This window comes from Prionailurus bengalensis, chromosome E1 (genome assembly GCF_016509475.1).
Source record: "Prionailurus bengalensis isolate Pbe53 chromosome E1, Fcat_Pben_1.1_paternal_pri, whole genome shotgun sequence".
In the NCBI taxonomy this organism is placed as follows: Eukaryota; Metazoa; Chordata; class Mammalia; order Carnivora; family Felidae; genus Prionailurus; species Prionailurus bengalensis.
Window position 1 is genome coordinate 53,375,246 of NC_057347.1, and position 12,480 is coordinate 53,387,725.

At 56.0% G+C, this 12,480-nt stretch overlaps 1 protein-coding gene across 2 annotated transcripts in view; it reads right to left on the bottom strand.

Annotated features, from left to right (window-relative positions):
• Window positions 1–4,626: 4,626 nt before the first annotated feature.
• Window positions 4,627–12,480, bottom strand: part of SDK2 (sidekick cell adhesion molecule 2) — a 262,290-nt gene continuing 254,436 nt past the window's right edge. For both annotated transcript variants that reach the window (XM_043585159.1, XM_043585158.1), the window contains one exon: window positions 4,627–5,109. In XM_043585159.1, the coding sequence (XP_043441094.1) occupies window positions 4,756–5,109 (354 nt within the window). In that variant the 3' untranslated portion in view covers window positions 4,627–4,755. The remainder of the gene's footprint in view (window positions 5,110–12,480) is intronic.

Sequence of the window (12,480 nt, forward strand, 5' to 3'; positions counted from 1 at the left end):
TGTTTGACTCAATGTATGTGACAGAAATGTGGTATCATGTCAATAGCACCACACGCATAAATTCAACGATTCAAGCCCTCACTTAAGACCTGGGTGCATCGACTAGGTTAGTTACACTAAGCACCACAGTGGCTCTTACTACACCAACCTTAGCGTCTGGGGTGTGGCTGGGTAGGAATTAAAATGAACACGGGGTGGGCGTGGGGGGCGGGCACCTGGGTGGCTCCGGTGGTTAAGCGTCTGACTTCCACTCAGGTCACGATCGTCATGATCTTGAGGTTCGTGAGTTGGAGCCCTGCATGGGGCTCTCTGCCTGTCAGTATGGAGCCCACTTCGGATCCTCTGCCTCCCTCTCTCTCCGTCCCTCCCCCGTCTCACACACACACTCTCGCTCTAAATAGACAGTAAAAAATACATAAATAAAAATAAATGAACACGGGTAAGGAATTTGCCTTAAAATAACACAGAGGCAGCACGTGTCTGTAGAGCCAGACTGCGTTAGTACAAACTCCGGCATTTCCAATTCTCAAGGGCAAGCAAGCCCCTTAAAATCTCCCTGATCTTGCTTCTCTGCTGAAGGTGTTGTCATGAGCATTCCCTGAGTTCATCAGTGGAAAGTGATAACAGCAGTGTCTCGCAGGGCGTAAACGCCACACAAATGTTAGCTATTGTCATTGCCAGCATTATCAATCGTTATCATTTGGCCTCTAATCTGGTATCATCCGAGTAGCTGTTATCCTAAAGGTGTAAAAGAAACAAAATCCCACACTTTCATTTGAGCATGATATGAAGGTAGGGGTCCCCAGTTACTTTCCCAGAAGGAGAAGAATAAATGTTGCTTCAGAACTCCAAAAAAAAAAGTTTATTTATAAAATACCGACAAGTTTGACAGGCCATGGGACATCTCGTGGTATATATTTCAAATCAATTTCTTTTTTTACCTTTCATTTAAAAAATAAACCTGCTAACAAGCTATATGACATATAGATATATATTTTTTCTTACAGATAGACACCTGCCACGATGAATATTCTCCCCACAGTTCTTCATTATATCTTTTAAATCAAAAAAATAAAGATTTGTGTTGGTTTTTGTTTTTGGAGTCTGTATGTGTAAAGAAAGGTAACACGTTTAAATGCTTTTGGTTATTCTTACGGAAACAAAGAGAAGGGGGGTGGTCCCAGGAGGGCATCTGTGCTCCGGGTGGCGGCCAAGGTTGCCACTGGGCAGGACCATACAGAGGCACTCAGATCAGGTGGCTGCTGCTGGGGGCGGGTCCCCCTCCCCGCTCCTGTCCTCCAGCCCCTCACACCACGTGCACCACGGGGAGGGGAAGGAAGCCCCTGCCCAGAGTGGGCTCTGGGAGGCTCTGGCACCTTTGAACGCTCTGCCCAGGGAGGTGTGGGCAGAGATAGAAGGCCTCGAGACAGCGTGCTCTGGGCGGGGCAGCTGGAAGTGTCCGTGCTTCCTCTGAATTGGGGCAGTGTCAGGTGAGGGGACAGGACGGGCGGCCTGGGTTTGCAAACCCCCTGGGGCCCTGGGGAGAAAGGCGCTCTGGAAGCCGAGCAGCTTTTTGGTTCATCTTGGCAGTCTGGGCGAGGAGCTGGTGTGCACGCAGGGGGCGTGGCCACGAGGGGGGAGGGCAGTGCTGGTGTGCCCAGCGTGGGCTGCTGGGTGCAACACCAGATTTCCCGAGGGCATGACGAGGCAGAGCCAGAGGACACAGAGGTGTCCTTGTGTCAACCTGCTTCAGGTGGTCACAGAGACAGGGGCCCTGGCATCGTCGGCCCAGGAGCCCAGAGGTCGGGGAGGTTCCCTGTTACCTACAGGCAGTGCCCGGCACATCCTAATGTGACCGGGTGTCTGGTCAGGGGTCGGGAGCCTCCACTGCCCTGGCAGATATGCAAATGAGGGCAGAGGTGTCCTCTGAGAAATCTAGAGTTCTGTCGTGGAGACCTGGGCTTCCAGATGTGGATGGGGCAGTGGGGCAACATTTTGGGTGGGTGGATATGAACTCAGGGCTGGATTTTCACGTTGGGCACAGCCTGCCTTCCGGCTCACACAGCGTCCTCGCCAGTGCCCTCTTAGACTCCCACATTCGAGCGGGAGTGACCCCGGCTGCCTGTGCCTCACAAAGGACAGACGAGCAGGAATCGCAAGCCTGTTTGCGAACACACATCCGTGCATATCTGTGTGTGCATGTGCGTGAGCCCAGGAGTGCACGGCCCTGTGCTAAGTGTGCGTGGGTGTGTCGGCGTGGGGGTGAGTGAGAGCGTGGGGGAGGGGGAGGGCGCACATCTCGGTGCACTAGGCAGTCTGTGAAAGGCAAAGGAAATCTGGCCTCGTGCACACACGCACACACACGGCTTCACGCGTCCTGCTCCTCCCCCCACCCCACCCCACCCCCAGATTCCTCACTGGGCTGGGCTACATGAATTCCCTACTGCAAACTGGGAACTTTCGCAAATGGCTAAACGCACAGCAGATAAGGAAAGGGATGAGGTTGTTAAAAAAAGATGAGATGAAAAGGAGGCAGCGCGGGGAGATCACAGGCGGGTGGCTGCGGATGTGTTGCCATGGAGACACCAGATGTGTACAGGGCAGACCTCAGGCCTGTGTCCTCGTGGGGGTGCTTCCCTCCCAAGACACCCCGGTGGAGAAGACGGCCTCTGGGCCCCGTCTGCGGAGACACCTGCCAGCGCTCCCGAGGGTCTGGGAGGTATGTCCTCCCCTCAGGCCCCTGGCCCTGCTCCCATCCCCCTCACCTGAGTGGGGGGCCCGTGGGGCCAGGTGCAGAGCCTCGCTTTCCTTGGCTTGCTTCCCAAATCCCCCTTTCAGACCTCCTCTGTTTTCCTCACCCCCAAGATGGGGCCTGCATTCGGCCCACTAAGGGGCCCCACGCCGCACCCGGTGTCTTCCTGCTGGACCACCTCCTCTCCCAGAGGCTGCTGCCCACCCAAAACCACGCGGCTGGGCCAGCTGGGGGCACTCGGGGAATTCGACAGAACGGTTCCTCCCTCAATCCCTTCATCCTGGGGCTGAAAGGAAGATTCAGGCCACTAGAAGTGGCTTTTTAAAAGAACATTCCTTAGAGCAGATTGTATGTGTGTAAAAGCTTTGCTTCCTGTCAGCTATTCTTGTCCTTGGTCCCATCTGACCTGCTCCTCCTGGCCGGCCTGGCTGTGCATCTTGGGAGCTGTGTGAAGTTTGGATGGGGCCCCTCCTTGCTCCGAGCCCTGGCTAGGCTGAGGCCGGCCTGAAACACATACCCTGGGGTTGGGTCTTTGACTCTTTGTAAACCAGGTGCTGGGCAGACAGGGTAGATTCTGGGAGCTCTGGCCTCTAGACTGGGGGCCTGGCCCACTCCTCTGGGCTTCTGTGCCCCTGTGCTTGGGACTGGGGGTGCTTTAGACGGGGATCACTCTGGGTTGAGAGCGACAGGGACACACATCTGGAAGTGAGTGTCCCGACTGGCTAGGACCCAAAGGGATTTCTCTTGGGAGAGGATCCTTAGACCCTTCTCCTTGCAAGTGCATGGGGGACTTGTGTGTACGTGCCCGTCTCAGGAGGAAGGGGTGTGTCCAGGGACAGGGGTGTGTCTGCCTAGATGGCCATCCCTCACCCCTGCCTAGCTCCCCAGCATGCTGAACTTCCTTATCTAAGCGCCTTCCTTTCCCTCTTGCTTTAAGGAGGGTGCTGGTGGTACCTAAATTGGAAGGAAGAGGGAAGTTAAGCTTCCTTCTTACATTCTTGACTTCCTGCGTTATGCCCAATTATCCCAGCGATGCCCGGTCAGTGCCCTGTACTCTGTTCCCCGGGTTCAGCTCTCCTGGTCTGTGCTCAGGAAAGTGAATTCAAGTCAAGCAACGGCCCTGGGTTCAGTGGTGGTGTGGGGGCCTCTCCCCACCCTGGGGCCCTCTTCCTTGGAGTCACAATAAAAAGCGTATGTAAGAAACAAGGAACTAGCTAGGCAGACTCTCACCCCTCAGTTGTTTTCCTTTTTCTAAATAAACCAAACGCTTGGTGGAGAAGTTGAACAGTTGAACAAGGGAGGGGAGTGTGAGGAGCAGGCCAGGGGGACGGATTGAACCCCCAGAGGCCTGTCAGCGATGCAGGGGGAGGGCTGGGAGGGGTGTGTGTGGGGGGGGGGAGAGAAGGTGAGCTTTGCCCTCAGGGGCGCCCAGCCTTGCACATCATCATCTAGCAGTGGGCCCAGGGCCCGCCCCCCCCCCCCCCCCCCCCCCCCCCCCCCCCCCCCCCCCCCCCCCCCCCCCCCCCCCCCCCCCCCCCCCCCCCCCCCCCCCCCCCCCCCCCCCGTACTGGCAGAAGAGGCAGCTGTCAGGACTTCCAGAAGCTTCTCGCCCCCTGAGCACACTGCCTTACAGCTCTCTGGGCCTTAGCTTTCTCTCCCTCCCTCTGTCCCACCTCAGCCGAGGCTGGGCCCCTGCAGCCCGACTCTGCGAAGTCCGTAAAGGCCCAGGGAACCCTACAATCTGGAGCTGACCAACTGTGGGCCACACACACACACACACACACACACACGTCCCCCTCCGGTGGTTTTCTTCTCCTCCTTCTCAACACCGTCTTTGCTGGCCCTGGAATCTCTGGAAAAATAAACTCAGGAGGTGAAAAGTTGACTTGGTTTCTCGGTGTTTTTGTTTTCTGGCAGGCAGTGCGGGGGAGGGGCGGATGGGGAGTTTGGTGCTGTTTTGTTTTGTTTTGCTTTGCTCTTTCTTTCTTTTCCCCCTTCCGACGTCAAACAAACGATGAAAATCCTGCTATAGGAGCCCGGGGGCCGGGGGTGAGGCTGCTGGGGGGGCGGTAGAGGGTGCTCTGCTGACTCGGGGGGTTCGGGGGGTTTTGGGGCGTTGGGGTCCGACTGGCCTTGGGCCGGAAGAGGCCGCCCTGCTGGGCGCTGCTGCTGTTGGCGATGGTGGTGTGGTCCGGCTCGCCCGAGTCGCTCTCCGTGTAGCTGTACGCCTGGGCCCGCGAGATCCCCTTCTGCTGCCTCCGCCACGAGTTGTAGTAGGTGGGGTCGCTGATGTAGTGGTTGACGAAAGAGTGGGCCTTCTGGTGGGTCGGGTCGGCCTCGTACTCACTGTCGCTTCCCTGGGAGGACAGAGAATCGGGGAGTCAGGGGCGCCGCGGGGACGGGTCCGTGTGCCCAGGGCTGCAAGGCGCCAGGCGCCCCGGTTTGAATCTCCCAAGGCCTGGACTGTGGCCACCTCTCTCCCCCTCACTGCCCAGGGGGCATAATGCCCGGATGTGCCCACCTTCCTTGCCTTGGGAGCAGATCGTGGCGTTGACACACACAGCCCTGAAGGGACCCGATGTGGATCGAAGACCTGAGCTCTAGTTCTTTTTCGTTGAAGGGAACTTTATAGCACATGAAGTTAACCGTCTTAAAGTGTAAGATTCAGTGGCTTTTCATACACTCACAGTGTTGGGCATTACTCCGCGCGGCTCCAAAACATCTTCATTGCCCTGTACCCACTGGCAACAGGGAACCCCTGTTCCCCCTTCCTTCCCCCGCCCCACTCCTGGTAACCACTTTCTATCTCTGTGGGTCTACCTACTCCGGACATTTCCTACGGGTGGGAGCCTATAAAACACGCCTGTTGTGTGGCCGGCTTCTTTTGCTTAGCATATCATGTTTTAGGGTTGAATTCATCATGCCTTTTCATTTTCTGTATTTCTGATGCTTTGACATCTGGGGCCTTGCTGATTCTGGAGGGGCTATGGCTCCTGGGGCTGGTCAATTTTTGGAGCTAGCGAATGCCCTTTCATCACCAACCGCTGCTCCTGATCACCCCAGGGGCCAGGTACCAGGCAACTAGGGACAGCTCCTGTATTGATTCATACTGAATCATCCAGAGTGGGCTCTCATCCAGAGCCCACTGAATTGATTCATACTAACCTAAGCCTGCTTCCACAATAAAGGCTCCTGCCCATGCGTCCCTCCTGCTTTCTCTGCCTCCGGGGGGACCCTAGTGCTTTCCTGAATGGCCCTGCATGGTGTGATGGGTCCCCTCTTCTTGGGAACTGTGAATAATAATTTTTTCCCCCCGGGACAATCATCTCCTGATCTCCTGGCCTTGCCATACCTGAATAGGAACAAAGCCTACATTTTAGGACAGCTATTCATGTAGGATGTACTGAGTTCCGATCTCGGTCTACCTCTGACTTACTGTGTGACCGGGGACAAAGCCAGGGCCAGACTTGGAGAGGCTCCGGGCACTGAAAGGACGCTGGTGCTCACCCACGTTGTGATCCAGAATAAAAGCAACATCCATTTATAAAACGAGCATGAGAAAAATATCAACAAAAGCTCTGAATTTCACACGATGATTACCCTGTAGCTTTCCCCGATAAATACAACATATTCAGTTTTTCTTAACACTGTCGATAACTTTGGTATCCTCACCATAGCTCCAGCTGCCTGAGGGGGAATCAGCCAAGAGTCAGGCCGGGTTGCGAAGTAAAACAGCGTTCCCTGGTTCGGATCTGAATCGTGGAGCTAAAAATATCATGTGCCCCTCCCCCACCCCAGGCTCCCAGCAATGTTTTGAGAACTAAGAGGACAGATGGGAACACGCTTAGAACTCTCTGGAAGAGATGCGCTCTGATTTTAGTGAGGCTCAGAAGGCCTTGCTCAGGTCGCCGTGTCCCTGCCCAGCTAATACATGGAAGCGGTAAATTTTATCAACATACTTTGGGTAAAGCTGTACCAAGTAGACCCAGTGAACCCAATACCAATGAGTCTGGGATGACTAGCTGTGTCCTGCATTACAGGCAGAGCAAACGGAGAGTTGTTGACCTTGCCCCAAGGGGTCTGAGCTATGGGGAGGGGCAACGTGCACTTGCTCTCCGGGACCCCAAGTCCTGTATGGCATCCAGCCCCTTCATGAGAAAGAGCTAGAATGTACAGAACTATAGCGGTGCCAGCCGCGGGAGCAGGTGCTCCGTCAGGAGACTGTACTGAACTCTCACACCTCGGCCTCGTCACTGCTATTGCTCTGGAAGTGCCGAGAACACCAAGGCAGAGAGGATGAGGGTTTGCCCCAAGAGATGAGGGTTGTGCTGGGGGACTCAGGTCTGCCTGATTTTCCAAAGCCCACCCATGCTCCACCCCGCTCCTGCCTGGAGGTCACAAGATGGGAATGAGAGCCCCTCTAGCCTCCCCGTGGGGATGACATACACCCTAGTCCATCTGCAAATTTACGTCATTTGCTGCCTCCCCTCCTCCACCTCATCCCCCCCGTAGAGATGCTCTCCTTACCACCACCCTGCACAGGCTCCCAGGACCTCAGTCCTCTTGGCAGTAGAGACAATGGAAAGTCCCTCGGTGTCCCCATGACGCAGTGCAGCACAATACAAGCCCCTTTCTTTGCCTACTGCCCAGCTGCCAGCCCAGGAGGGAACAAAAGGGCAGTACAGACAGGGGCTCCATATGCCAAGAGTGGGGAGGAGGATGAGGGCTGGGCACCCGATGCCTGGGGCCGCAGGGAGGCCGCCCAGAGGCGGGAGAAGTCTGAGCAAGCCATGGTGGATGCCACGAGGCAGGGGGCTGGGGGGGCTCTGGTGCAGAAGCAGCGAGGGTCTGTAAGTGTTGGGTGGTGGAAGGGGGCACCCCACACTTCTCTCTGTGGGACAGGTCTCTCCGGGAGGGCCCCCACCAACTGGCTTAAAGAGCTGGTAGTGTCATTGGTAGAGGTTCTAGAACTTTGGCTGGCCCCAGAAGCCAGTCTCCATCACTGACTGTGTCCCTTGCTAGCTAGCTAGGTTAAGTCTGGGACACATCACTTGGCCTCTCTCAGCCTCGGTATCCTTGTCTGCAAAATGGGTAGATGCCTGCAGCTCACAGGGTGAAATGATGGAACGTTGTCAAAGGTGTTACTGGGGAGACAGCGAGGTGGGTCTGGGTGCGAAGGCCTGGAAGCCCCCAAGGAGGGATCAGAAGGAGCAGGGGTAGTGGAGGCCGACTCAATGCTCAGGTGGCCGGCAAGGAAGAAGAATGTTCAGCTCCTGTCCCCCAAAGTAAAGCATCACTAGGGGGGGATGGGCCTCTCTGGTCCTCCTGTGGGCCCAGACCCCAGAGCCCATTCGTGCTAATGACTAAGGTCGGCATCCCGCATTCGGACGGGGGTGGAAAAGCGACAGAAGCCAGAGCGGCAGCAGCGGGGGTGGGGGTGGGGGAGGTGCAGGGGGCTGGAGGCGCGCCCGCCCCGCCCCCAGCTCTCCGCAGCCAGGGAGGCGGCCTTTGCATTTGCGCTGCTCTCCCGCTTCCCTCTCCTGGAACATCTGTTTCTTTTCTGCAGGGGGGTGGGGTGAGAAGGGAAGAAAGCAAGCGAGGGTGGGGGGACCCAGGGCGCCCATTCGGGCTTTCAACTCTCGCGCGTAATTGAATGCAGCTTCCCAGTAACCGACCCAGCACAAAGGGGACCTTTCACGGGCAGTCCCGCCAGGCCGCCAGGCAATCAGGCGACTGCTCCAGCTCTGGGCCTCTTAACAGCTCCTCAAAGCCACTCAATCAGCAATTACCGGGCCTGCGGAGGGGAGCGGAGGGGCGCGGGGAGGGGGTCGGCGGGAGGGACGCCCCAGGGAAGAGCCGGCAACAAAAGAGAGGGGGGCAGAGGAGAGCTTTTTGGTCTCCCGCTGTTGCCAGCACAGCGCAGGGACGTAGGGGCCAGGCAGGGTCCCCTCATCTTGCTGAATCTCCTTAAGTCTGGTGGGACTGTGCTGCCCCAGGTGACAGGAGGTCCCCTGTGCGGCTCCTTTGGAGGCTGGAAGCTGGAGTCGCCGTGGCCCAGGGGCTCCCTGCACCCGTCTAGGCTGAGGCCAGCTCTACATCAGTCCCTTGGACGCCCTTCCCCTGGAACCAGGGGGCCTCTCCTGCGCATCAGAGGTGGGGGAATGTGCCGAGTGTCTCCCTCTCTAGAAGCCCCCACGAGGCGCAATTTTGTCAGGCATCTGGGTTTCTTGTACTAAAACAGCTAGAAATCTCCCAGGAATGTCCTTGTTCTTTCTTTCTGTCTTTTTCTTTCTTTCTTTCTTTCTCTCTCTTTCTTTCTTTCTTTCTTCTTTCTTTCTTTCTCTCTCTCTCTCTCTCTCTCTCTTTCATGTTTATTTATTTGAGAGAGAGAGAAAGAATGTAAGTGGTGGAAGGCAGAGAGAGAGAGAGAGAGAGAGAGAGAGAATCCCAAGCAGGCTCTGCCCTATCAGCACAGAGCCCGATGTGGGGCTTGAGCCCACGAACCGTGAGATCATGACCTGAGCCAAAATCAAGAGTCAGATTCTCAACAGACTGAGCCACCCAGGCACCCCTCCCAGGAACGTCTTTTTAAAAATGTCAGCTCAGCGGGGCCTGAGGCAGTGGGGATTGCCCCCACTTCTAAGCTCTGTGATTAAGGGCAAGCTACTTGACCCCTCTGAGCCTCAGTGTCCCCAGCTGTTAACTGGGAATCCTGCAACTTGCCTGGTGGGGCAACTGGATTTGCAATGAGAACGTGCACAGTGCAGGACTTGGCACAAAGCAGGGGCCCCACGTGTAGCGTTGCCTCTTTCCTCCGGGCTCCCTCTGCCCTGGCCATAGTGTGTTTCTAGTTTGGCACAAGCTTGGGCTTCCTGGGCCTGTATGGGTCAGGCTAAGGAGAAGCCGGAGATGGGCCCCAGTGAATCTCGTAGACTCACGGCCCAACCCAAGAGGCGAACACTGATAAAAGACCGGAGACACTCAGAGGGAGGGGTTGTCAGAACCACTCAGCCAAATGCACACCTGCAAACCTGCACGGCTCCTCCCTTCTCTGCATGACCCAGTCCCGTTCGCACTCTGAGGCCCAGCTGAAATGCCACCTCCTCCAGGCAGCCCTCTGGGAACCTCCAGGAGGATGGGACCTTCCCCCAAGATACCTCAGAGGGCAGCACCCCAGGAGACAGGAAGCCTTTTGTTTCCCATTTTCCTCCTGAAAATTATGGCGTGGCGCCGTAAAATTTTAATACGTGAAAACACGTGAGTATTCGATGCACGTGGTCTTCCCTAATGGATCATAACGCAGTTAATGCAACGTCCCTGAGAGTCGGTCCTGCTCACCACTATAGCTGCCACATGGAAACGGTGCCCGGTACTGCTTAGTGGGCGCAGAAGAATTCGCTGTTGAATAAATGCAGCAAGGAAGGAATGAACGGGTCCCAAGGAGGACAAACCAGCAAGATGGCCACACAGGGCCCGACCCCAGCGTGGCGCACAATAGGTGCGTAGCGGGTCTCAGGTGGGCCTGGCTTTGTCATTGGTGGCTCCCTGACTCATGCAATAGATAACCCCGCCAGGCTTTGCAGGGGGCTGTGAAGGTTAAGTGTGCCATTCTGGAACAATCCCTAGAGTCATTCTTGGCCGCCGGGAAGGGCTCTGTAAGCATTCACCATTAATGACTGGGTGCTCAAAAGTGTTACAGAAAACCTAATTTGTCCTGTTTTCTTACTTTTCCACATAGGCTTAATTTCACTGCAATGGGTTTCCTGGGGCTGCCCAGGAAATCACAAAGACTGAGTATTTATTAGAACAGGCGTGCCCTGGGCCGAGAACTGCTTTTCCATTGAGATTTACTTGTGTGCTATATAATTTTTCTCCCATACTTGGGCTCTTATTTTGAAAATGACGTTGGAATGCAGCCATGCTTTGTTTTCAGAAGTTATATCAAACAAGCTATGGGTTTTCAAACCTCAGCCTTTGTTTCCTGCACCCCCACCTCCCACCCCCAGCCTGGAAGCCCCTTCATCAACACCCCTCTGGGGACAGCCCTCCCAGCCCCAGTCTTCCCACAGCCCCGTTAAACCACTTCGTAACATCTTGTCATGCGCGTTTGTTTATAAGCAAAGCGGACTTTTGTTTATTACCCTATCACAGGGAGAGGGCCGGGCAGATTTCTGCCAATTTTGGGTTGTCACTTTTGGGTGGTCTGACTTGGAATAGAAACCAGGCAGCATATGGAGAAGTCACTCTCAGAGGATGCAGGGGGAAGGGTATACTTCAAAAAGTCAGGCCCTCGTTCTCCGGAGCAGTTGAAACGGGGCCGGGGGGGCCCATGTGCCTGCTGACCCTCAAGAATGCCCCTCCAGAAGCCATCCCATGCGGGCGGACTGGGGAGCACCCGCCTGAAGCCCCAGATTGCAAGTCGCGGTGGCTGTCTACACAGCAGACACCGGCTCGTACTTGAGCCACATGTCACAGAGGCGAGCGGGTAGTAATCAGATCTGCCTATTTATGTTTTCAGCAAGGGCATCGGAGGGAGACCAGCCGCTCTGTGTCCATGTCTGTCCCCTCCGGCCCACGAGCAGCTCCTTGGAGGCAGGGTCATGTCTCCATCACCTCTCTGTCCCTGGAGTACAGGCTCAAGAACTGAGTGTTGAGGAGAAGTCAGCGTGTGCCCCCTGCCCCCCCCCCCCCCCGGGGTCGCCCTCTACGCCCTGGGCGGGGGCGGACATCAGGCCTCCTTAGCTGTTAAGACACAAAATTTGATGTGACCCCGGAGGCAACCAGGCAAGGCCTCTGGGTGAAGCAGGGCCCTGTCCTCTGTTTGCTGAGCCTGTAGGGGCAGAGTCACAGTCTGCTTGGGGTTCTCTCGGTGACACGTAGGGGCTCAGGGTGGTGGCTCTTTCCCAACAGGTATGGAAACAATTCAACATTTTGACACTGGCACACTTAACGGTCCTGGCGCCCTGGGCCTGGGGGACGTGAGCGACTGATGGCTGAATAGTCTCGGGGGCCTCCTGATCCTGGCACCTCTGAACCTTTGAAGACAGGCTTGAGTTGTTGTTTGTGTTTAAAGAAAAGCCACAGTTATTTGTTCTCAAGAGTGTCTCATCAGCTGGTTCTGAAGGCCCTTCCAGGAGGGTCTGCCACAAGGGTGACATCACCAGCTTTGGGACAGGGTAGGGCCAGGGGGCCAAGCTGGGCTCTGCGTCAGAAGGCCCGTGTGCAAGGTCTGCCTCTGTGACTCGGGCGCTGGGATCCTGGGTTTGCACCTTCTGGCTGTGGGGCCTGAGCCAACTCAGCGGAGCTCTGTGAGCCTCAGTTTCCCCATCTGGACAAAAAAGATGACACAAAGGCCGCTCGGAGGCTCGCTGTGATTACAAAGTGGTGAGGCGCATGGGATGATGGGTGCAGCCCCAGGCGGTGTGGCCATGGCCATCAGTGTCACTCTGAAGGATCGCTCTGAATGTGTGCTTCTGGCCTTGGTCTAAAAGGAACAGCTTTACAACTGTGAGCCTTTGCGTCTCTCTCTTGCTATCCTACTAGGTCTGGACTAGCTTGGCCAGCTTCTCCAATGACCCTTTCATGCCTGACACCAGTGTGCAGAGTGCCCATGCACCATGTGCCAGGAAGGACACCGGGGAGGTAATAGACCTCAGGACGGTCACAAGTCCCTGACCTCATGGAACTTTGCTTTCAGAATAAGTAAACTCAACTCAGCCCTGCTGAGC